Source organism: Lampetra planeri, chromosome 12 (genome assembly GCF_965212315.1).
Source record: "Lampetra planeri chromosome 12, kcLamPlan1.2.h2, whole genome shotgun sequence".
Classification (NCBI taxonomy): domain Eukaryota; kingdom Metazoa; phylum Chordata; class Hyperoartia; order Petromyzontiformes; family Petromyzontidae; genus Lampetra; species Lampetra planeri.
In genome coordinates, this window is record NC_136118.1 from 726,565 (window position 1) to 749,893 (window position 23,329).

Below are 23,329 nucleotides of genomic sequence, written 5' to 3' on the forward strand. Positions count from 1 at the left end.
ACGCAGCCAACCGGCCCGCACTCGGGACGGGAGCAACCGCCAACTGCCAACGTTGAAACCGCCGCCGTTTTCCCAGCGACCGCTCCACCGGAAATGGCCGCCATGTTGGCTGCGACGCAATCCGCGGTGGCCATGTTGGCTCGGGAGCCGTATGCGGCCGCTGCTACGGCTGCGACGCGGCGGCCGGCGGACATTGTTGCTGCGACGCCGCAAGTCGGCGCCATGGCTGCCATGGCGACCGCGACGCCGCGTCTCTCCACCGACGCGGCCGGGGTTTCTCGGCACGCCGCTCCTGCGGGACCAGCCGCCGGCGACGACGCGGCTCTACATCAAGCTGTGCCCGCCGGGGGGGCCCCGGGTAAGTACGCGCGTGCCGTCCTCGCCGGGCCGCCGGGGTGGGCAGCGGCGGCTGCCGCTGCCCCATACATCGCCATGCCACCGGAATGGGCCGCGGGTGCTGCCGCGGCTCCACCTGTCGCCGCCCTCACGGGGCCGGCCACCGGCGATGCCGCGGCTCTGCACCTCGCCGTGCCTGCGTCCCTTGTCATGGATGACGCCGCGGCTCCGTGTTATACCGCCGCATCTTCGGCGTGGCCCATGGAGGCTGCAACGCCGTGGTGCCTCGCCGCGTCGCGAGAGGTTGCCGCGGCTGCGGCCGCTGTCCCGCACCTCGCTGCGCCGGCGGGGTGGGCCGCGGGGGCCGCCGCGGCTCCGTGTTATACCGCCGCGTCTTCGGCGTGGCCCGGGGAGGCCGCAACGCCGTGGTGCCTCGCCGCGTCGCGAAAGGTTGCCGCGGCTACGGCCGCTGTCCCGCACCTCGCTGCGCCGGCGGGGTGGGCCGCGGGGGCCGCTGCAGGCCCGAATTATACCGCCGCGTCTTCGGCGTGGCCCGTTGAGGCTGCAACGCCGTGGTCCCTCGCCGCGTCGCGGGACGACGCCGTGGCTTCGTACGCCGCCGCTGACAGGTGGGTCGCGAAAGCGCAGGCGCCTTCACACCTCGCCGCATCTACGGCGTGGCCCATGGGGGCCGCAACTCAGCCGCACTTCGCTGCGTCTACGGCGTGGCCCATGGGGGCCGCAACTCAGCCGCACTTCGCTGCGTCTACGGCGTGGCCCATGGGGGCCGCAACTCAGCCACACTTCGCTGCGCCTACGGCGTGGCCCATGGGGGCCGCAACTCAGCCACACTTCGCTGCGCCTACGGCGTGGGCCATGGGGGCCGCAGCACCACCGCACCTTTCCGCGTCTTCGGCGTGGCCTGCGGGAGCCGCAATGCTGCCACCGCCGCACCACGTCGCGTCCGCCGGGTGGCCCGCAGGTGCCGCTTGGCTTCCACACCTCGCGGCGCCGCGCGGCCAATGGCAGCGCCGGTTACCCGACATTGCGCCGTTTGTCGCGCAAGGGGGCGACTGGTCGGCCTTCCAGGACCGGTTCGACGCGGCATACATGTCGGTCGGCTGGTCCATGGAGGAGGCCTTGCCGGCGCTTCCGACCTGCTTGGACGAAAGGGCTCTGCAGGCCTTCAAGTCCATCCATCCGGCCAATCGGGCTACACTCCCGGCGGCCTATATCCAAATGGCCAACGTTTTTGAGCCGCCGTCCACCGCGCAGCTAAAGTTTTCATTGCGGCGGCGGGAGGAGGGGGAACTGCCGCTGGCCTTCCGCTGCTCGCTCCTGGCCCTGGCGCAGGCTGCATACCCTGACCTGTACGGCAGGGCACTTGATTCTATGGCCTTGGGGAAGCTGCTTGACCTGGCAAGGGAGCTAGGAATTGCTCTGTCGATCAACAATGATCGGCAGATCACATCCTTGGCGGTTGCCAAAAACATTCAGGCGCACCTCTCCCTCCGCCAACGGCCTCAGATGGCGGCGTGTGCGGGGGTCCTGGCGCTGGACGGGGGGGCCACCTCTTAGGGGGTGGACACCCTCGCGGCCCTGGCGATGCCCAATCGTCGAGGAAGGGGGGCGGGTGGTCGCCGTCCGGAGCAGCGGGGGCGGCCGAGACCTTCCCGTCTACAGGAGGCGGACACGGTGGCCTGCTTCCACTGTGGTCAGCGGGGCCACATTGAGCGGGGCTGCCGGAATGCCCCGGGGGCCTTTGGAAAAGGGACTCCACCTTCTCCCAGACCCTCCTTGGCATCGGGTCCGGGGCCCCAGGCGAGTCGCGACGCATCATCTGCGCGGCCGCTCCCTTCACCTCATGCATCTAGCGGGGCTAGGGTCCATCGTCATGGGGTTGTCCTCGAAGGGTCGGGTGCACCATCGTCATCACCCCCTCAATGGCCCAGACAGACCCGCCACTGGGATGCGCTTGCGCATAGGATGGTGGCGGCAGCTGCCGGCTCCTCAGCGGTGGCAGGATATGTGCAAGGGGTGCACGTTCGCCTCCTGGTGGATACGGGGGCGTCGGCCACCATTATTTCTGAGGCCATTTTTGGGCTGCTACCCCGCAGCGTGGGTCCTTTAAGGCCGGTTCGCGGGGCATGTGTCGCCGCGAACGGCGGCAGTTTGGGCATCTTGGGCCACGTTGTAGCGTCGGTTCGGGTTGACGAGATTGAGTTGGCCGGGCCGATTTTGGTCTCCAGGACCTTGGCAGTGCCATGCCTCTTGGGGACCAACATTTTGTCTAGGATGCCCATCCGAATTCTCGTTGACCAGGGCTGTGTGGAAATGCCGTCAGGGAGGCGGCTGCAATTCCTACAATCGCCTACCGTCCTGTCTCCCTTGGTCGCCGGTGTACGGGCCTTGAATAAAGCGCCGGTGACCGTACCACCGGCGTCACAAATCCTGATACCCCTTAGGTTGCGCAAACCGCTCGAAATGGGCTCCACGGAGACGGGTATCCTCCTGTCCCCGTCAAGCTACTTTTCAAGGACGAAGGGGTTGGTGGGCGCCTTGACAGCCGTGTCGGGTGGCCAGGACCTTTTTTTGCAGGTCCTCAATTCGGGACCCTTGCCGGTCGTAGTCCCGGCCGGCGCCGTCCTGGCACACGCGACCCCGGCTCCTCCACCCGAGAGCGCTGCCCCGGATGGAGGGGTCGTGGCGGGCGTGATGCGCACGGGGGACCCCGATGCATCATGGATCGCCACGTTGTGCGACGAGAATGCCTTGTTGTCCTCCGGGGAACGTCGGCAACTCCGCGACCTCATCGAGCAGTTCACCGATGTGTTCAGCCAAAGTAAGTTTGATCTGGGTCGCACTACTCTTTTGGACCACCACATAGACACGGGCGACGCGGCCCCTATTCGACTTAATTCCCACCGCTTTAGCCCAGCGGAAAAAGATCATGTCCGCTCGGCTGTCGAGGAAATGTTGGCGGCGGACATCATCTCCCCATCTACTAGCCCTTGGGGTACCCCCATTGTGCTAGTCAAGAAACGGGACGGGAGTCTCCGGTTCTGCGTCAATTTTCGTAGATTGAACAAGATCTCGGTGGCTGATGCATATCCATTGCCTCGCATGGATGATTCCCTGGACGCCCTCTCGGGCGCGCGGTTCTTTTCGACTTTAGATTTGCTCTCCGGCTTCTGGCAATTGCCACTGGATGAGGCCTCTAGACCCAAAACAGCGTTCCGCATGCCCCAGGGGTTGTTCGAGTTCAATCGGCTTCCTATGGGTCTCCATTCGGCCCTGGCCACCTTCCAGCGTCTCATGGAGATGGTCTTGGCGGGGCTGCAGTGGGAGTCTTGTCTAATCTACTTGGATGACGTTATTGTTTTTGGCCGTACGTTTGGCGAGCACTTGCAATGCCTTGAGGCGGTGTTCGTCAAAGTGCGTGCTGCTGGCTTGAAATTCAAACTCCAAAAATGCCACTTGCTACAACCATCGGTGAGGTATTTGGGACACATTGTTAGCATGTCAGGTGTCGCCACGGACCCGGATAAAACGGCTTGTGTCCGGACGTGGCCGACTCCCACATCTGTCGCGGAGGTGCGTAGCTTCGTTGGCTTCGCATCGTACTATCATCGGTTTGTCCGCGATTTTGCGACAATTGCGAAGCCACTGCACGCCCTTTCCGCCAAAGGCCAAAGGTTTCACTGGGGCGCAGAGGAGGAGGCGGCTTTTGCGGCGCTTCGCACGGCCTTGGCGGATGCGCCGCCCTTGGGGTACCCGGATTTTTCGAAACCCTTCCTGCTCGATACCGATGCCAGCGACACGGGAATTGGGGCTGTCCTGGCCCAGATGGTCGACGGGGTTGAGAGGGTGGTAGCCTATGGCAGTCGCGTTCTGTCCTCGACGGAACAGCGATATTGTGTGACCCGGAGGGAGCTTTTGGCCATAGTTTATTTTGTTCAGTTGTATAGACCATATTTGTACGGTAGGCTGTTTAGGGTCCGAACCGACCACGCGGCCCTGCAATATTCGCTGAAGATTAGACAGCCCTCGGGTCAGCTGTCTCGCTGGCTCGAAGTGCTCCAGGATTACCCCTTTGATGTAATCCACAGGAAGGGGACACAGCATGGAAATGCGGACGGTTTATCCCGATTGCCGGCAGGCGGCGGGTGTGCTTGCGCCCTGGGATCTAGCCGTTGCAAGGCCCCAGGGGACGCCGCGGCCCAGTTGGTCGCGTCGGCCGAGGCGGACACCCCTCCAGGTGCGGCGGTGCCCGCGGATTTCGGCCTTGGACTTCCCTGGGAGGTATGGTCCGGCTTGCAGATGGAGGATTCCTCTCTGCTGAAGCTACGGCGCTGTGTCGGACATAAGGCCAGCTTCATCGGCTGCCCCGGCGATCGCTGTGCATGACGGACTCCTCATGCGTTGGGATGCCCAATTGGAACGCTATTGTGTGGTTGTGCCCACTAGCCTGCGTGGTAAATTAACCCGAGCCATTCACGAGAAGCTTATGCACTTTGGCTACCACAAGACCTTATTGACCCTTAAGCGGGACTATTACTGGCCGGGTGTTGAGGGTGACGTGGCACTGATTTTGAAGGGTTGCCACGACTGCGCGCGGAGGAAGGCCCCAGTTGTCCGGGACCGGGCCCCGCTCAAGTCCATCCGGGTTTCTCGCGTTAATGAGCTCGTGGCGCTCGACATTTTGGGGCCATTCCCTGCATCCCAACGGGGCCACAAATACCTCTTGGTGGGCGTTGAGTACCTCACACGTTGGCCCATGGCATGGCCTTTGGTCGATCAGTCGGCCTCTTCTATCACCGAGGCCTTCGTCCAGGGGTACGTGTTTGACAAGGGCGCGCCGGAACAATTGTTGACTGACCAGGGGCGGAATTTCTCGTCTAGGTTGCTCAAGGAGGTGTGTGACCTCCTTGGCACCAAGAAAATCCGCACCTCGCCCTACCACCCCCAGTCAGACGGGATGGTAGAGCGCTTGAACCGCACCCTTACGTCCATGCTGTGCCACCAGGTGAACACGTCCCAGTCAGACTGGGACCTGTTCGTCCCGGGGGTCTTGGCGGTGTATCGGTTGGCCCCTCATGCCTCCACGGGATTTTCGCCTTTTTATTTGATGTACGGTAGGGAACCGGAGCCCCCGGTGCACGTCCAGATGGACGTTGGCTCCTCCAAGAAGGGGTCAGCGGTGCCGACCCCTTTGAAGGTCGCGCTTGACCGGCTGCGCGAGGCGCGACAGGCCGCTGCTGAGAATTCCGCAAGCCGGCAGGCGGCTAATGAGCGGCTGCCCAAACACCAGGCAGCTGGCCTCCCGTGGGTAGCGGGTCAAAAAGCGTGGCTGCATTGTCCCTAGGTCCCCGTTGGCACATCGGCCAAATTGCATCGCCCTTGGCAGGGCCCCGTGGAGGTTGTGGAGGTCCGCCGGCCGCAATGCGTCCGGATTCGGTTCGGTCGCCGACAGTGGATAGTGCACCCGTCCCAGCTCAAACGTTATGTTCCATCTACCCTGGGGGATCCACCCCCAATTCCGGAGCGGCCGGCTGATGATGTATCCAGCGTGCCTGACCGGCCGGGTCTCGTTGACGGAGGTGACGTCCGACCTGTGTGTGTGCCCCCAGGCCCCTCCCGAGTGAGGCCGACAGAGACCCCCCGGTCACCGGAGGCCACGGCGGTGGGCCTGTTGCCCGCTGACGGGCCACCTGCACGGGTGGCGGACACCGCACGGGGGAGCGGGCCAGCAGCGCATACCCGCTCGAGGGGGATGCGGCTCCGGTGACGGCCCTGATGGCCGTTCAGCGGGCCCAGCCCCTGGCACCCGTTCGGCGCTATCCGGCGGATGAGGCCTTCGGGCTCTATTTGTTTTGTTTTTTTGTTGTTGTGGTTGTTGTTGCTGTTCTGCTTGAAGGGCATTGCTGCCCTAAGGTTTAGTTTTATAGCAGCCGGTTTTACCTTCAGGCACACAAACTCGTGATTATTCGGTCTTCGGTCCGGTGTGGGGCCCCGCTTGCGGGGTGATTGCAGCTGGGTCGGCTGTTTTTTTTTCACGGGGGGGGTGATGTAGAGGAGTAGAGGAGAGTGGTGGCGTCGTGTGCGCTGTCCGGTGCGGTGACATCACGGGACGTGGGGTCGCACGCGCTGGGCAGTGCACGTGACGTCACCCCTCCTAGGGTATTTAAGGGAGACCCCGTGACGTAAGCGGGGTCACTGGAGGAACGGGGATAGTAGAAGGGGTAAAGAGGGAATCAGGGATAGTGATATGTGTTAATAAACCCTGGCGGAAGCCCCTAACTCACCTCCGTCTCCGAGTACCTCCGTCTACTACTCAACACCTGTACAGGACCGCCCTGGCCTGAAACCACATTGGGGCTCTGCAAGCCTTTCCTCAGCGTGCCTGGCAAGGCGATGTTGAATACCAGGACCTTTTCCGGCGCACTGAGGAGGGGGATGCCCCTGTAGTTGTTAGTCTGTGCGGTCCCCCTTCTTAAAGAGGGGGACCACCAGGGTATCCTTCCAATCCTGCGGGACCCATCCAGTGGTACAGACTGTTATTATGACGTCGTATAGGGCAGTCTGCGCAGAAACACAACACTCCCTCAGCAGTTCGCTTTGGAGGTCATCTCTGCCCAGCGCTTTCCCTAATCTCATACTCTGGATTGTCTTCCGTACTTCCTCAACAGATGGCACTTTAGCCAACCACTCACAGGGGGTGACTACTTCCTCCAATATTTGAGGCTGAGGGATTTCCCCTCCCCTAAGACCTCAGAAATGCTCAGCAAATCTACAAACTTGTTCGTGGGGTTCAGAGATCGGATCACCTTAATTTCACTGAAGAATGGCGATAGGTGTGGCACTGCAAGAAACTTTTAAAATGGAATTAAAGAGTTATTTGCGATTGCAAGATGCTGCAACCCACGACCACCACTCATCCTTGCAGCGCTGGACGGCTCTCCAAACCTCCGAGCGAAGACTGCAGTAAGCCTCCACATTCTCCGACGTGGGATTCTGTAGGCGCTGGGAGTTGGCTTGTCACTTTTTCTCAGCCAGCTGGAACACCTCCATCAGCCAGGGTCTCTGGCTCGGTTTGGACCGTGTACCCAAAGCAGCCATTGCAGCTGCATGAGCCACAGTCCTAAACCTCGCTAATTTCCCATCGACATCAGGAAGATGCCAACCCCTGCTGTATGCGAGGATGAAATTCTCACTTGTAACTTTCATCAGCTGAGACCAGGACACTGTGGGTTTGAAGAATGGCAGGCGCATCTTAGAAATGACAAACTGATGGTCAGTGGGCAGATCAGCTCCACGGTAGGTCCTTTGGCCAATTGAATTGGCCTTCTCCCCATGGCATTGCTCAGCACAACCACACACATCATGCACTCACTACGCCGTATACACCCGTGCATACACCACATATACCATACACACACCACACACGTCCATACAGGCCACAGCAAGCGGAACTACGTAGATGTTCAGAATAAACATCTCATTCGAGAACCAAATATCGCACCCTCCTGGCTTTAACATTCCTCCTTGAAGACACACCACCGGATCATGCAACTCATTTAAAGCAGAGTCGATCTGGGGGAGACACAGGACCAGTATCTGATATTCATCATTCATGCTGGTCGAGAACGGGACTCAAACTCGGGTCGCCAACACAATGCACGCTCGCTTTGCTCACATAAACCACGCCAGGAAGCACACCCAGCTTTAGGCCACTTTTGAATTTATTGGAGCCACACCGACGTTCAATCGCTCACTCTGTGGATGCAGCAGCAGCAGCAGCCGGCGGCTCTCACGAGAGAGGAAACCCCGGCATGGAAACAGCAGCACCGGCGGCGGCATCAGCAGCAGCCGCTGCGCTCAAATACAAAACGGAGCAGCCCTGGGGGCCATGGGCCCGAGAAGGCACAGAGGCCACGAAACGCACGACCACGCTCAGCACGGGGGCCCCCAACGCAAGCCTCCTCCTCCTCCCTCACTCGAGGCAGTGGCGATTCTAAAGCGGGCGGTGAGGGGGGGGGCGAATTGCCCCGTACATCACACAGCAGAGGGGCCCACGTCGGGCTTGTGGATAGCAGAACAAGGGGGTGCAGGTCATTCTGTAATGGGGCTCGAGGAACCTCTGGTGCAGTTCTGATTCTAGGAACCAGTAAGAAGACGAGGTTGTGCATCGACCCGAAAACCTGTTTCCCTAAGGCGGTCCTCGGCGTGTTCCAGAGTGGGAGAGGCCGATAGGCGCCAACAAGGGGGGGGGGGGAGGGGGGGGAGCACTTGGAGAGCCACTTGGGGAGCGGACCACACTCCACACTGGAGCTGTGATCCATCTCGCCACCCTCACTCCACGAGTTGGGGAAGGGGGGGGGGAGTTTGGAGGCTGGATGGGCGATACGATCAAGCAGCGTGCAGGTACCGAGCCCCGAGGGGGGCGAGAGAGCGAGGTGTGGTGGGCCGTCACTGGCGTCGTCCTCCCGAGTTGGGGTGAACAATTCATCGAATCGGGTGGACACCATTGTCGGTTCGCACACCTTGTGTGTACACGAGAGGCCGCTACATTCGCCACAAGAGGGTAAACTAATAATGCATTCCCCCGCTACACGTTGCTGCATTATGCGTTGTTTCACAAATACGTTGCCTATGAATTAAGCGACACATTTTCTGATAGGTTTAATGTTTCCCACATGCGTTGTTAAAAAATACGCAAGAATCAATGATGGATGGTTCAAACTTGACTTAAATCTTTCGTGACTGCAGAAATTCATATTCTTCGGGTCTTTCGGTAAAGTCACGAAGATAAGTTCAAATGAATAAAAAGAAATATAAACAAAAAAACTACATTTCGATCACAACACAAGCGATCGTTGTGTTGTGATCGAAACGTCGTAGTCTTTTGTTTATTTTATATTTATTATAAATGTGTACCCATCTACGTGACTTTGCCGAAAGACCCAAAGAATATAGATGGTTCATTTTCAGGATTATATAATGGAGAAATTAGGGGTGACTTTGCCCAAATATGATTTAATTGGGGGTGTGTTCTTGCCAAAATAAGGGATACTGATACGGGAATCGTCAGAAACGATACCGATTTTTCAGCAGCAAAACGATCCGTGTCTATGTGATCGATAAGTGATCGAGAGAGGCGATTTTTTTAAAATCGGTATGGTGATGTCTGCTCATTGACACATTGGCTGCCCCAGTACATTAACGTCATTTATAATTCATTTTGTGAGGACTTGACAAATGATCCGATGCAGCTGGAACGAGCTGAGGAAGAGGGCAATGAACCAATACCACCACCAACACAAATATCCACTCGAATTCACTGCCATATGGAGCTGTACCAGCAGAAAAATAAAACTGATGTTCAGGTGTCTTTCGACAGAATATTATAAATGTTCTGCAGTCAAGCCAGAAAGGTCTTGAGAAGAGCCCAGAGGACACCCGGCTTCCTCTGGTGAACCGGCTCCAGCTTCGTCAGATGAAGAGGCAAGGTTACTCCTGCCCATTATGCGTCTACATAGCTCCACCACTGCTCACCCAAAGTTGTATCCACTTATTTGTATTTATCATGAGTGAAAGCGTATGTTAACTCATAATAATCATGTGCATCTTTGTTCACTTCATGACATCAGGTCGCGCATTTTTTCCATCCAGAAATCTGGGATAGGAACGCAACCCCTAAGTCTAACATTACGTCGGTCGGAAAGTAAAGTTCGCTTTAAGTCATTTCGGATCAAGTCGCATTTCCCAGGAACGCATTAATTACGTATAGCGGGGTGGGGGGGGGGGGATTCCCGTAATTTATTACTGGATCCAATTACGACTTAGAGCCGAGATAATTCATCAAACCTTGAATCGTCACACATCTCGCGATAACATTCTCAATTAAAATCCGGTGCCTCCCCAGCCGCTCCAACAACATGGGGCAACATTGAGGGGACCCCCCACACCGATGGTTATTATATGCACCCCCCAAGCCGCCCCCCCCCCCCCATCGAATCGCCACTGACGTCATGCAATTTTTGCAACTGCAAACTCCACACTCTTTTCTCTCCATAGCCCACGCGACCAACAGTCTCCCCGGAGGGTCTCGCCGACGTTAACGCAGCATCACAACATTTGGAAGCGAGCTGCATTTGCGTGTCCCCCCCCCCCGCTGCCCTGCACGCTGCTGTGCATTGGGTCCAAAAAGGCCTGGGAATTAGCTGTTCGGAGATTCCAATCAATCGCTGCATTTGGCATCCAGGCTGCACGAGCAGCAGATACGCACGCGGTCTCACAACTGGTTTGTGTCACATTACCCTGAAGCGACAGAAAATTGTTAAACCGACATCGCCGTCCAACGTTGCGTGAACAGCTCTGCCTTCAAGACGCTGCCGCCGTGCGCGTGCAGCGCGGGGGGACTCGTGCGTCGGGCATCAAACGCGGGCGCAGCTCCCAAGCAGCCAGCCCTTGCTCGGCAATTTGCGCAGAGAGCGAGGAGGTCTTGCCCCGGGGAGTCGGCCCTTCCTCTCCTCAGCGTTGTCGCCCGGCGCGTCTCGGCATACAAGCCGAGAAGGGCATCATCGTCGGCGCGATGGGAGAGCGACCGTCCTGGCGACGCTTCGGCTCCAGGCAACTCGCCGAAGCGTCGCTCCCAGCGACCGTTTCCTGCGGCCCGGTGCCAAGGTTAGACGCCGAGCCCAGGTAGGCACACCCCCCCTCCCCCCACAACCCCACCCCTTATTTACAACACACTTTAAAAAATATATATTTATATATTTTTAAATTGAGCATTCTGCTCACCTCCTGTCTTAAGAACACGAACAGGCAGCGGAGGTGATCCGTGTTAGAGATGGGAGTCTACGTGGCGGCGCCAGCGCGCACCGCGGGTTACGTGCACTCGCCCGCCACTCTCATCACGCCCAGCCACGGGGGCGTTATACTGGCCTTTGAGAACTGTGCAACGGAGAACGGAAAAATCTACTCCAGTAACAAGGGGGAAGGGGGGGTCAGTAAACAGTGATTACTTTGAAAGACCACACAAGTTAATTCTTACTACAAAAATGTCTGTACAGAATATACACTTTTCAAGCAACACTCGAAAGCTTCAATCGTAAGGGTGTAGACGGGACAAGTACAGTCAGAGTCAACACGCTGACATGCGCACACACACGTGCTGATGCACGCACAGATTACACACACAGAAATCGCACAATTCCACAAGTAAAAACAACCTGAGAGCGTCTGGACTATGACCAATCGAGTTAGAGACCACACACTATGAGCCATGCGACTCCGAAGGGGGCGACACAGAGAGATTGTCCTGAATGAGAAAACCTGACTCGAGCTGCATTCGTCATCAAGCTTCCACGCCACGGAGTGAATGGAGAAACAAAACCAGGCGGGGATAACCGAGCGTTGTAAACTTTGTCAACCTCTCCGAGCGCGGATTATGGAACAGCTCACTGGGCCAAAACAGAAAAGGCAATGAAGCGAGGTTCCACCTCCGCTCCCCCGGCACAACCAAGAGACGAGCCCAGCTCGGAGAACGCAAGTTTCAAAATGGCCAAGACGTAGATGTACGCAGAAATGAACGACGAAGGGGAGCTTTCAATGGCGATACAAGAAACGAGACGTTGGAAAGTTCGACCGCTGCAGGGAAGCACTACAAAGTAGCCTAGCTGAGGGGAGGGGGGGGTGTCTGGTGCTTCTCAAGTGCTCGGTTTCTCGTAACAAGGTTCAAAACCAGCAGCGGTTTTTGGGAAGCAGCAGTCGCTCAATCGGCAGCAGTAGTAGCAGAGGCTGCAGCAGCAGCAGCTCCCAGATTGGAGCCGTCCCACCGAGAGGTGGAGCCGTGGGGGGGGGGGGGGTCTGTAGCCATACCCGGCTCTTGGGACCCCCGAGGGATCTCCCTGTTGGGTGGTCACATGACTGCAAAGTGGTGCCGGAACGAAAAAATGAAACCTACAAATTCTGACAAGTGCTTCATTGGATCCTTCCTGATCTTTAACGCTCGCCAATTTCATTCTCACCCGAGAGTCTTTCGGAGGGACCCCTTGGCACTGGCCGCAGTCATCAACAAAGGAACCTCTCTGCCCTTCCGCACGCAAGGCCACTTTGGGCTCCCACAGGCCCCTGAATAAAATTATGGGGCCATGGTGGGGCCAGGATTAGCTGTGCATGTCCCTGAATAAAAATCGAAACATCACAGCCTTGGTGCGAGATCATCCGATGGTCATTTGTTAATTGGAGCTCTGGATCTCCTATTTCCACAGCACCATCTCTCATCATCTCTGAACCCCCCCCATCAATCCCACAAAATCATCTCCCACCTACCAGTGCCATCATCTCACAAGCCGCCCAGCACTTACCACCCCAATCATCTCCCCCCATCATCTCCTATCTCCTGACCTCCCCGAAGAGAGAAGTGGAGAGGCTGGTCGCCCAATGCTGGTGGTGTGTGGGATTTTGCTGGAAACAGTCTGGGAAGAGCACATTGTACGTTCCTTGTTCTGAAATCACGTTTGTGGCCAAAAGGCATCTCCCTCCCTCCCCCGCGTTTTGTGCCACGCTTGTGTTGTGGAACAGACTCGCCACGCCCGATGCTTGGTAAGGGTGTTTAGTGCAAATTCAGAGGCGCTTATTGCTTTCCACATGCTTCGTCGCAAGTTGCCCAAACCCCGTGCGCTTCCTGCAAACCACACACACGTACACGCGTGCGTGCCTTTACGCACGTTTCCTGGGCATGTCTTAACGTCTGGAAGCTTAAAACTTAAAAACATGTTTAGGTGACATTTTCTCGGACAAAAAAAAGAAGGAAAACCTTTCAGCCTCCGCAAATGTTTTTTTTTTAAGCCTCCGAGTGTAGTTGCTGAAATACAGCAGACGTCATGGACGCAGGCCGCTTTATAGAACGCGGGCCAGGGATTGCAGGTCCAGAAGAAAATTTGGGAGAGAAAAAAACCAAAACATTAAAGCCTCTTTCAATTCACGCCCCTGAGAAAGACTCCTCCCCCTCCCCCCTCTCCCCCCCCACCTCGTGCGCCATCACGCTGCCGCAGACAACGTCAGTTCCAACGGCGGGGCCACGGAGTTTAACACGAGCAGGTTTATCCGTTCGATCCGCACACGAGAGAGTTCAAAACGAGCCGCGCCATCCGGCCGGGCGGACGAGGGCAGTGAGGATCGCCGCCCGCTCGCCACCGCGCATGGCGGTCGGCGAACGCACGTGGGCGGCTCGGAGGGAGGCGCTGGCCTTGTCGTGATGCATCAAACAGTGTCCGCGGAAGATGCGTTCATCAAAAGCCACTCGAATGAAACTGCGCACGATGTTTGAAGACGGTCGCATCAAAAGCCTCGGGTGGGGGGTGGGGGGGGCAGCCAACACCACGCCGCGACCTGGCAGGGACCGGGCCGGACACCGCCGGAGCTCGTCACCAGCGTCTCGGCGAGTACTGCCGCCGCACCCCCACGTGCCCCTCCAGCTCTCGGTCCACGTTTCTTCTCCCCCCTTCTCAACCCTCAGTTCTTCTCGATTTCATCCACGTCCAGCTCATCGCAGTCCAGGTGGAAGACACCTCCTCCGCCGTCGCTCTTCTCTTTCCTGCCGTCCGCCTCCTCCTCCTCATCGTCGTCGTCCTCGTCGCTGCCGGTGCCGCTGCTGCCGCTGCTGCTGCGCGCCGCCCGCGCGTACGCGGCGGCGAGGTGGCCCTCGCCCTCGCTGGGGGAGACGATGGTCTCCAGCGCAGGGCTCGCGGCCTCCATCTCGTCATCGAGCGAGCACAAGCTCTGGGAGTTCTTCAGCGTCTGCGTGGGGAGACAAGGCGAGAGTGGGGAGACACGGGGAGCAGTGAGAAGGGGAGACGCAAGGGAGGACTCGCTTAGCAACTCCCACGGGCCGCAGCTTTGATAGAGTTCCCTTCATTAAACATTTCAGGCAAATTAAAATCCCAGGCAGTGGTGAATGGAAAAATCCCAGCAAGCCGCTCCCAGTGCGTGGGATAAAAATAAAGCACCGGAGACGTTTCCAACAAAGGTGTAAAAATCACCAACACCGCCCAGGTGTGGTTAAGTAGCTTGTACAGCTGTGTTTGCAAAAAATAAACTCGAAACTTTGCTCTTTGGAATCAGCATGTCGATATTGAAATGTACCCATCTGTCTCCTTGTTTGCACGATCCTGCACGTCAGAGGCGAGGGGTAGAGTAACGTACCACATACACTGCACGTAGCACAGCACGCATGCACCACACGTAGCACAGCACGCACTGCATGCACACCGTGGTCAAGGGATGGCCGAGCGTCTCTGGAGCCCGGCGCCCCAGAGACACTCGGCACTCGGAGCTATCGGCAGGGTCTGCGGAGTCGACACGGCTTGCTGCCAACACCGCTTTGCTGCGGTCACAGCTACCGGCTCCATACAAAGCACGTGTTGGCGTGCCAGGAGATTGCCACCGTCTAACACACATCCAGCAAGAGCCATGGTGATGCGATGAGGCCAACAGGGGCGGAGGACGTCTGCGACAGAAAAAATCGACTTAAGGTGTCGTCCCGTGACGGACGTGGAGGGATGTCTCCACCGTTTGCGGCCCACGGGGCCCAGCGGCCTCCATATAGGCTGCAAGGGAGAGACAAGAGGGAAGAGTAAAGTGCCCGAAAAAACGTGCGGTGTCAACACTAAAGGTGTCGCGGAGAACGATGGGTCGAGAGGGAGGCCGAGGGCATCTCCCGCTGACGTGCAGCGGCTTTGCGGTGAACAAACGCGCGGGCCTCGGCACCGCTCTACCAAGGCCCCGCGACCCGCAACGGATTCTGTGACTCGGCCGCTCACTCCTGTCCTTGGGGGCGACGGCGGTGGCATCGTGCATCCTGCCAAACCTGCACCGCCCGGCACCGCAACTTGTGCCAATAAAACCCCCGTGCTACACGCGCCGGTGCCAGATGCCTGCCGCGGGGAATCGCGTGTGGCAGTGCTATCGCGCGGCTCCTCGGGCAGAATCTGGGCGCGGAGGCGGCTGGGCCGGGGATCGGCAAGCGTGGTAAATCCCGGCAACGACCGCCTCGTGGCTCCGAGGGGGACAAAAGATTTCACAATACGGCTACGGACGAGGGGGTCTTTCTCACCTCAACCCCAAATTTTTTCACTCGCACGCACGATCGGACATCGTACACCACGACCACTCGCAAGCAAGCTTCCGCCCACACCAAGCGCCCGTCGTCGTGCAAGCGCCGTCCGCCACCCTGGCTGCCAAGTACGCCGAGGCCACCCTGGCCCCCCCCCCCCCGCTGCGTGAATGATGCCGGTGGCACTCGAGAACGAGATGGTGCCACACACACACGCAGGTGGACGCGCCCAGCCTGCACCTGAATTGGGCAGCACCCTTCGACCTCTGCCCCCGCGCACCTGTGCTTACCCAACGCACGCCCCTGACTGCGCCGACGCAAGCACGCGCGCACCCCCCCCCCCGCCCCGATCTCATTCATCACGGGTGTGGGCTCGGGTCGCACCGCGGACCATCACGCGCTCGAGCCAAAATGCGATCGAGCAAACATGGGGGTGTAAAACTTAGTAGCAGCGCCAGCGCCAAAGGGTTCGCTCCACAAAGCTCATGCGTCTCCCTGGGCGGCGGTCACCTCTATTGGTGGCCCCGAGCCAGTGGGGTGGGGGGGGGGGAAATTCCACATTCTCATGAAGCGGACCAGTTTCACCACGGTACGAGCACTGTTTTTTTTTTTCACAAAGCAAACCTGACCGGGATTTGACCGCCGTCCATCACGGGCCCCAGAGCTCCTAATCCGCAACTCAGGTTCAAATGCAGACGCGGCTAGGGGGCGTGTGCGCTGCGCCGTAGCCGCCGCCGCAGCCGCCGCCGCAGCCACGCGCCCGCCGCTTTCAAGCGAGATAGTCGGGGCCATTTTGTGAAACGAGAACTTCAGGAACTTCGTCCCCCGCTCGTCAAATGTAACGGGGAGGAGAAATGGGAGCGACGATGCTCCCGCCATGGTGTTGTCCCTCCCATCCGCCTCAAATAACGCGAGCGGGTGGGAATGCAAGTGTTTATATTTTAAATTAGAATCAATTGAGAAAATGCACTTCCACCCCCCCTCCAAGCCCAAAATCTTAACAGCACGTGAAGCCACGCTGCCTCGCCGCCTCTCCTCGATGCTGCACAGAAAAGAGACGCGCTGCACAGTCCCAGATTAGTGCCGGCCTGTACAGCAACTACTGCAGGAGTGGGTTGTGCATTCCAAAATTGGCGTGTGGGTCTTGGTGGTTTTAGCGGTGGTATTAGCGGTGGTATTAGCAGTGGTTCGAGTGGTGGGTTTAGTGGAAGTTCTGGTGGTGAGTTTAGTGGTGAGTTTAGTGGCGGTTTGAGTGTTGGTATTCGTGTTGGTTTTAGTGGTTGTTTTAGTGGTGGGATCAGTGGTGGTTTTAGTAGCGGTTTGAGTGGTGGCTTTTAACAGTTGCTTCGAATTGCTTTTTAAAAACACCGTTACAAGCCGTAAACGAGCAAACTTCGATCTTCGTGGACATAGCGGGGTGTTAATGAGACAATGAATAGGCAGGGGCACCTCCTGCACGAGCCTGGTATTTTCGAGGACACACTGGGCAAGTGCGGCACTTTTGGCAGAGCCGGTTCGGACCCGGGCACGAGGGGCCACATTGCCACGACGCGCGCCAGCGCTAAAAACGCGTGAGCGGCAAACGCAGCTCATGGACGCGTTATTGGAAAAGTCAACCGCGGTTGAAGTTTCAGTCATGAGAGTCGTATATCTACAGCCAGCAGAGCCTTTTTACAAGAGAGCCCTGTATTGGGAAGTTCGGCCCATTCCTTTAATGAAATATTCCGCTCGTTGAAGACACAGAGCTGTGCTGATTTTGACAAAAAATGAGGGCAGCCCTCCCCGGCCCTCGTGGTGGGAGCGGCCGTGGCTCGTTGCCGTAGCGCCGCTGGCAGTCGGCCCACGGGCGCTATAGCAAGACCACGAGCAGAGCTACTTTCCATTAATAGAAAGAAAAAAAAGTGACACGACAGCTCCACAAAGAGAATGCCACACGGAGCCAGGCTCGACGGTTGTGGCGAGAGAAGACGCTCAAGGTCTCTGGGCGCCCCAGAGGGGAGCGCGACGTGACAAGTGCACGGAGCGCGCGGTTCGGCGCACGTGGCGACGCGACATGGAGAACGACGAGAGCGCCGCCGGGATGGGGCGAGGCCGAGACGAACGTCGCTTGCTAAACAGCACCTGCGGGTTTTCACCAGGGGTAGAGGGGGGGGGAACCCTGAGTCACGTGCTCCGGCACCACTGCTGCCGCCACTCGGGATTGGCCTTCCACACCCACGCCGAGCAGGGCCAAAACCCCCACTCACACCGCCCCACCACTTCCCCCCCCCCTCCATCACCACCTAAACACCAAGGTCGTGCCACGCGCCCACCACCATTCTGCGCGGCTCCGGACGTTGGATTTTAAAACAAAATCCCGATCGTCTGGAATTTGCGCCGTAAAAAGAACCCGAGTCGCGCTCCTCCCGCTCTGTACCCAGGCACATCGGCTCGGACGCTTCCACGCGTGCCGCCCCCCGTTCCCGCCTCTCTCTCGCCCCAGGACTTGGAAGCAGCGCCCAACCTGCAGCCCATTCAAGGCCACGGTGGTGACCGCCGGGGGTTTCCTCGCCAAGTTTGCAGATTACCAGATTTACGGCTCAATTGTTGACCCCCTGAAGGAGGAGGTGGGGGGTTGGGCATGTCTGCTACGAGTTTTCAATGTAAAACAAGCAGATACATTTAAACTTTTGTTCAAGCCTTGTGTTTATTTCTCCCGGTAGGCCTTCTGTATGGAGCGCTAAGGCCGTTTTTTTTTTAAGCAGCGATTTATTCCTCAGCCTCCACTGCTCGAGACAAAGGCTCCTGGCTGCTGGGCTGTGCTGGGTGTCCTGGTGCTCGACACAATCATCCAAAGGCAGGACCCTCTCTTAGATGGAGTCTTGAGACTGAGTAACGAGCGAGCGGCCTTCATCGTGCGACGCCGCGGTTCTTCTTGGGCCGTCCAGGCAACTGCCCGTGCCAAATAGAAAACCCGCAGTCGCATGGCAAGAGAAACGGGGAGGGCCACACCAACTGCGATTACACGCAGCTGTACCCACGAGGTGTCCACTCGGGGCCACCGTGACAGCTCTGTGGCCGCTGGGCAGTGTCTGTGTGTGCAGTCCACACACACACACATACGACAAAAGATCCTCCATATAAAGACTGTCAGGGCAATTGCTATTGGCGAGTACCAATTAAGGCAGGCACGACGAACGTGGGGGTGGTTTGATCAGGACGAAATGCAGGCAGCCACCTCCCCAGTGCTGATGGATACACACTGCAACAGGTACTCATTTAAGGTAGAAATTTCCCTGGGCAGGCCCAGGACCAGTCGCTGGGAATCGGCTAAGGTCGCCAGCTTTGTTGTGAAGTTCTCTAGCCACTGTGCAACCACTTCACTTTACACACAGACACACGGACGTGTTTGTGTGCGTGCACGCATCTGTGGTAGGGACGATGGTCGACTCGCACGCGTAAGGTCGCAGAGTTCAAAGCAGTCAGGGGTCAATTCAGCCCATCCTCATCATCGACCATCCCTTTAGGGGTCAATAAAACGAGCAAAACATTGTGGCGACAAACGCCGGCGGGGCGGTGCCGTGCGCTGCAGCGAGCGCCACCGTGGAACAGGCTTCGCCACGTACCGCGCCGGCAGGCACCTCTCGCTGGTCCCGACCACGGGTTCTCAAACCCCATTTTATGGCACCGCAAGAATGCAGGCAAACAAGCCGCGGCGCATTTGCTCCGCTTTTCAGTTATTTTAATTGCTCCATATCTCGCGAGGGTCACACGCGGCAGCGTCACCGTGCCGCCGTTCCACGTTCCCACTCCCACCGGGCCCTTGCTTAGGGCCTTGGCAGCTCCTCGGCCACGTCCATCGCAACATGCCAATACACGCTCAAGCAAACTCGGCTACGTCGTCGCGACGAGATAGTTTTACGAATTGCACAATCGTTGATCGTTAGCCCAATCCGCCGGCTGTTGGGCCGGCCGTCACAGCAGCAGCACGAGATCATGGCGTTTCCAACAGTGTGCACCCCCTCTACTTTGCCGCGTAATTCTTATTCATTTATTTAAATGGTTTTCGTGTGGGCTGTTGTGTATATGGCTGCCTTGAGACGCTCTTTTATCGGGGCGCCATGGTGGCGAGATGTTAACTACCTCGTCTGGTATATATAGGAGCACGTGGGTTTGATTCCAACCTGACGTCTGTATATTTGGAGTTTGCAAGTTCTCCCCCCTGTGGTGGCGTGGATTTTTGTCCAGGTCTTCGAGTTTTATCCCTCCACATTTAGAAACGTGCGTTCAAAGTATTTGGCTGCTACACACACGATGAGCCACTTTGTTGAGCTATCATTTGTGGCCAGGTCGCTTCTAATAATTAGCTACATTAATTCAGTGGGCCTTACCTGGTAATATAAACAGTTTTAATAGTTCAGTTTATTAACGGTTTATATATTCAAAGCCTCATTATCGGGTACAATAAATGTGCCAGGTGTCGGGCCAGGGCGTGGCAGCTTTCCCCAATGATAAAAACCTGGGGGTGGAAGGCCCGGCGAGTCTGGCACGAAGGCGGTGAGGGAAGACGCACGCCGAGCGAAGCATTGGGCCTCGCGTGACGGCACTTAAGCCAGCCTAGGCAGCCATCGAGTCCCAATTACCAGGGCCGGAAAGCTTCACCACAGCCACCAAATATCACAAGTGGTTGCGAAGGTAGCGAACGTGAGGAAGGGAGAGTGTGCGGGGGGGGGGGGTGCAGGGGGGAGAGTGTGCAGGGAGGAGAGTGTGCATGGAGAAGAGCGAGTCTCTAATTTTCATAAGCACAACAGGCCGAAGCACCCCTCCCCCCCACACGGTGCTGCTCACCGTAGCCCTGGCCAGCTTTCCGACACCACACAAGCCAGGCACTGTACTCCCGGCTCTCAGAATTAACCTTCAAGCGACCTCCAGTTTTTTTACTAAATAAAGTCGGCGATTGGAGGGCCGCGGAGGGGTTGAGGGGCTGCGTAGGGAACATGCAGAGCCGCGCATGCCGCGGGGTGGAGAGTGGAAAAAACGGCCATCGAGCGACCTTCGCACGGAACCTTGCTCGGAAGGCATGCTGGCAGGAGGGGGGGGGGGTTCAATCCCCGGACGAGGCGGGCGTTGCTTAAAAGAGCCAGGGTTACGCCGCCAGCCGACGCAGAGCCGGCGCGGTTGTTCGCGCGGAGACGGTCCTGCCTCGACTCACGCGGCCGTCAGCGCCGGTATTCCAGGTATTAGTGAGAGCGCGCCGCAAAGTAAAAATAACAGAGCGCCGAGGTTATGATTAACCGCTCTAATTACCTTATCCACGGTCGCCGGGTTACAGCCCAGCATGGGGCGGCGGTAATGATGGCCGAGTCTCGCACCGTGCGATGATGTTTGTGACCGAGAACCATAAACGGTGATTTTCACTCGCTGGGAGGCGGAGAGGCGATGGAGGGGGGAGGCTTGGCACCTGGTAGTCGCCCGATGGACGAGCACAAATTGCGCCGCGGTGGCGGTAGACTGTGGGGGTCGCGCGCGACATCCTCGCACACACGTCCACCATGCGCGCATTGGTTACTGTCGATGATTATTATAGCCGGGTGGTGGTGGCTGCAGATGTGGGCAGCAATCCAGCAATGGTTAGGTGAGGGTTGGTGGATCGCCACGAAACTTTGAGAAATTCCCTTTCCGTGGGCGTCGAGGAGGAGCCATACCGGCTTGCCAGGAGATTGTCGTACTACAGATATGGGCACCACTGTGGCAACTTAACTTCCTCTCCTGGTATACAGGAGGTCGCCCTCTCTGCGAGAGCGAGTCAACACCGTGCGGTGGCAGCAAATGACAAGAACACGGTGATTATTATTGTCGATGTGCGCGTGTTGCGATTGCTTCTTCCTGCGCGCTGCGGCCACTTCGAGACTTCGCGTCGGCCACGAAACAACAAAAAACAAATCTACTCTTGGATCGAATCAGGAGCTATTCGTGGAATCGCAAGGAGGGGGAAAAATACGTCACGCCTCATAGTAATGAACAAAAAAATCAACTGGCCCGTGCAAACACCAAACGACGTCGTGCTCAGCCCTGCGCCGCCACCGCAGCGTTTGTTTACGCAGCACAACCCTGGACCGGTTTTGACGGGTACCGTGGCCCCCTCTCCTCCCACCGCAGGCGACTGGCTTGCGACGACTCAATCCCACCGCCCCCCCCACCCGGCAAAGCGATCCGTCGGATTGTCATCACGGCTCAATTCAGGAATCGATTCGTCTTCGGGTCCTCCACTTTAACTGCGACGCTCGCGCCATCTCGTTTGTTCCGCTCGCCTGGACGTGACACGAGAAAATACTTTTTGCGTAGACTTTGCACAAGTAGTAAATAACCGAAGGGACGATTGGCCGAAAGCCAAGGAACGCGTCCAAGAGACGTTCACCGAGGAGACCGAGCAATGAAAATCGGTTCGTGTGCAGGTGCTGGGTGCATCACCTGCACTACATCGCAAATTGATAAGGGAGGAGGCTGCGGCGGTGGTTTGGAGAGGGCCTTCATCCGGATTGACCGCTGGACAGGCGTAGAGCGAGCGCAATTATGGACTGTAACCGTTGACGCCCGGCGTCCGGCAGGGAGGTGCGGGTTGCTCCGGTGCAGACCTGGCCCACTCTGCTTGCACTGCCGCACCAGACTCGCTGCACGCCAGCGGGGCGCCCTCGCTCAGAGCCGACGAATAAGAGCAGCCTGGTTCTGTCGCGTAGAACACGGCCGCCTGGCACTGCGGGCACGCGCTCGCTCCAACCGCCCAGCCGGAGCCCGGGGCCCACGCCGTCACCATTTACAGTTCATCAATGTAAGAGCTCCTCTTTAAAGAGACGACGGGGGGGCCGAGCACCACAGCCAACATCAGGGCCCGTTTTCACCTCGGCCGAGCTCATTTAAGAAAATCTTCGAAACCAGATTTCTGTATCGAGCATTAGCGATGCTGACCACCACATCACCGGAATATGCCCAATCTCGTCGGATGTCGGAGGCCACGCACGGTGGAGCCTCGATATGCACTTGGACGTGCGACCGCCATGCACAAACATGGAGCCAAAGGGCTTGTGGGGGCTACGTAGTGGGCAGTGCAGCAAATTCCACTGTTGTACTATATCTCTATGGTCTCCGCCTTCACAAACGGACACTGACCATCAGCGGGGGATGTTCTCATTCTGTTCGTGCGACAGGTATTTGCGATGTTGCGAGGAGGCTGCCTTACCTCCCCACCTGACACCTCCACTCAGCTCGCTTCCGCTTGGCCTTCTCCAAGGGCCACGATGGTGAACATGACCGGGCCGCGGTGCTGGGAACCAGCAGACTTCGACCGAGAGCTGGGGACGCTAAAGCTACCACGTATCTAGGAGACTCAACCAGGCCCCATGGTGAGCAGGCCGGAACAATCCCCCCTCCACCCCACCCCTTCAAACGTGGTTGAATGTGGCACGCGTCTGGCCAAGTTGCGATTGTGTGGCCCTCGGCAGCTGGGCGCCCTCTCGCTCCTTCACTCTCTCCCCTCGTTTATTCACCACGCGGCACAGAGGAGCCTTTGTGACCATGGCACGGGGCGATGCCACACGTGGGGGTGGCACTCCCCCTACCGCTTCGCGCCCCCCACTGCAGCGTCGTGCCACCCTGCCCCGTCACGCCCCCCCTGCCCGCCCCCCCTGCCCCTTCGTGCTCCCCCTGCCCCGTGCCGCCCCCCCCCCCCGCAACGTCGCGCTACCTTCCACAGCTGCCCTTCATTCAGGGGATCCGTTGCCTTTAACGGGCTGTTTGGGGCGAGTGCTGTTCATGAGCACCTATGAAGACCGGCACAGCACATGAGTGGGTAGATGACAAGCACCATACCCGACCGCCTTTGTCTCCCCAGTGTTG

The 23,329-nt window shown here is 58.1% G+C and overlaps 1 protein-coding gene across 3 annotated transcripts in view; it reads right to left on the minus strand.

Annotated features, from left to right (window-relative positions):
- Window positions 1–8,060: 8,060 nt before the first annotated feature.
- The window catches only part of FAM53A (family with sequence similarity 53 member A), a 49,052-nt gene continuing 33,783 nt past the window's right edge, over window positions 8,061–23,329 (minus strand). For all 3 annotated transcript variants that reach the window (XM_078599108.1, XM_078599105.1, XM_078599106.1), the window contains one exon: window positions 8,061–14,142. In XM_078599108.1, the coding sequence (XP_078455234.1) occupies window positions 13,858–14,142 (285 nt within the window). In that variant the 3' untranslated portion in view covers window positions 8,061–13,857. The remainder of the gene's footprint in view (window positions 14,143–23,329) is intronic.